This window comes from Tenrec ecaudatus, chromosome 14 (genome assembly GCF_050624435.1).
Source record: "Tenrec ecaudatus isolate mTenEca1 chromosome 14, mTenEca1.hap1, whole genome shotgun sequence".
Taxonomy (NCBI): domain Eukaryota; kingdom Metazoa; phylum Chordata; class Mammalia; order Afrosoricida; family Tenrecidae; genus Tenrec; species Tenrec ecaudatus.
In genome coordinates, this window is record NC_134543.1 from 126220306 (window position 1) to 126221131 (window position 826).

At 54.7% G+C, this 826-nt stretch overlaps 1 protein-coding gene across 1 annotated transcript; it reads right to left on the reverse strand.

Moving 5' to 3' along the window:
• LOC142425401 (small ribosomal subunit protein eS6-like) lies at positions 1–826 on the reverse strand. Its single transcript, XM_075530626.1, has one exon. It carries the CDS (start codon positions 789–791, stop codon positions 42–44), a length of 750 nt encoding a protein of 249 aa, XP_075386741.1. The 5' UTR covers positions 792–826; the 3' UTR covers positions 1–41.

Consider the following 826-nt stretch of genomic DNA (forward strand, 5'->3'; position numbering starts at 1 on the left):
TTTTTTTTTTCACTAGACGAGCTTATTTATTCCAGGCTCTTTCATTTCTGACTGGACTCAGACTTGGAGGTAGAAGCCCTCAGCGAGGACAGCCTCCGTCGCTTGGCAATCTGCTCCTGCCGCTTCTCCTTGGCCTCCTTCGTTCTCTTGGCCAAAAGCTTGGCATATTTGGCGGCCTCCTCCTCGTTTTTCTTGGTGCGCTGCTTCTTCAGGGCAATGCGCCGGCGCTTGCGCTGCAGGCCCCGCGGAGTCACAAGACGCTGAATCTTGGGCGCTTTGGTCCTAGGTTTCTTGCCCTCTTTGTTCAGTGGCTTTCTCACAACGTACTGGCGGACGTCATCTTCTTTAGAGAGATTGAAGAGTTTGCGGATTCTGCTGGCACTTTTGGGCCCCAGGCGACGAGGCACAGTTATGTCTGTCAGTCCTGGGATATCTTTCTCCCCTTTCTTTACAATAACCAAGTTGAGAACGCTCAGATTGGCATCCACAATGCAGCCCCGGACAGATTTGCGCTTCCTCTCCCCAGTTCTCCGTGGTCTGTAGCAGGAGTGCCCCTTACTCAGCAGCAGGCGGACAGGGCCATGGGTCAAGACACCTTGCTTCATGGGAAAACCTTGCTTGTCACTCCCGCCACTGATGCGGACGACATAGCCCTTCCATTCATCGCCCAGCGCCTCCGCGGCGACCTCCGTGGCCATTCGCTTCTCATAAAAGGTTCGAAGTTTGCGTTCATCATCCACTTCAATGAGTTTCTGGCAGCCAGTGGCTGGGAAGGAGATGTTCAGCTTCATGGTGAAGCACCCGACCGCCTCCGCGACGCCACGGA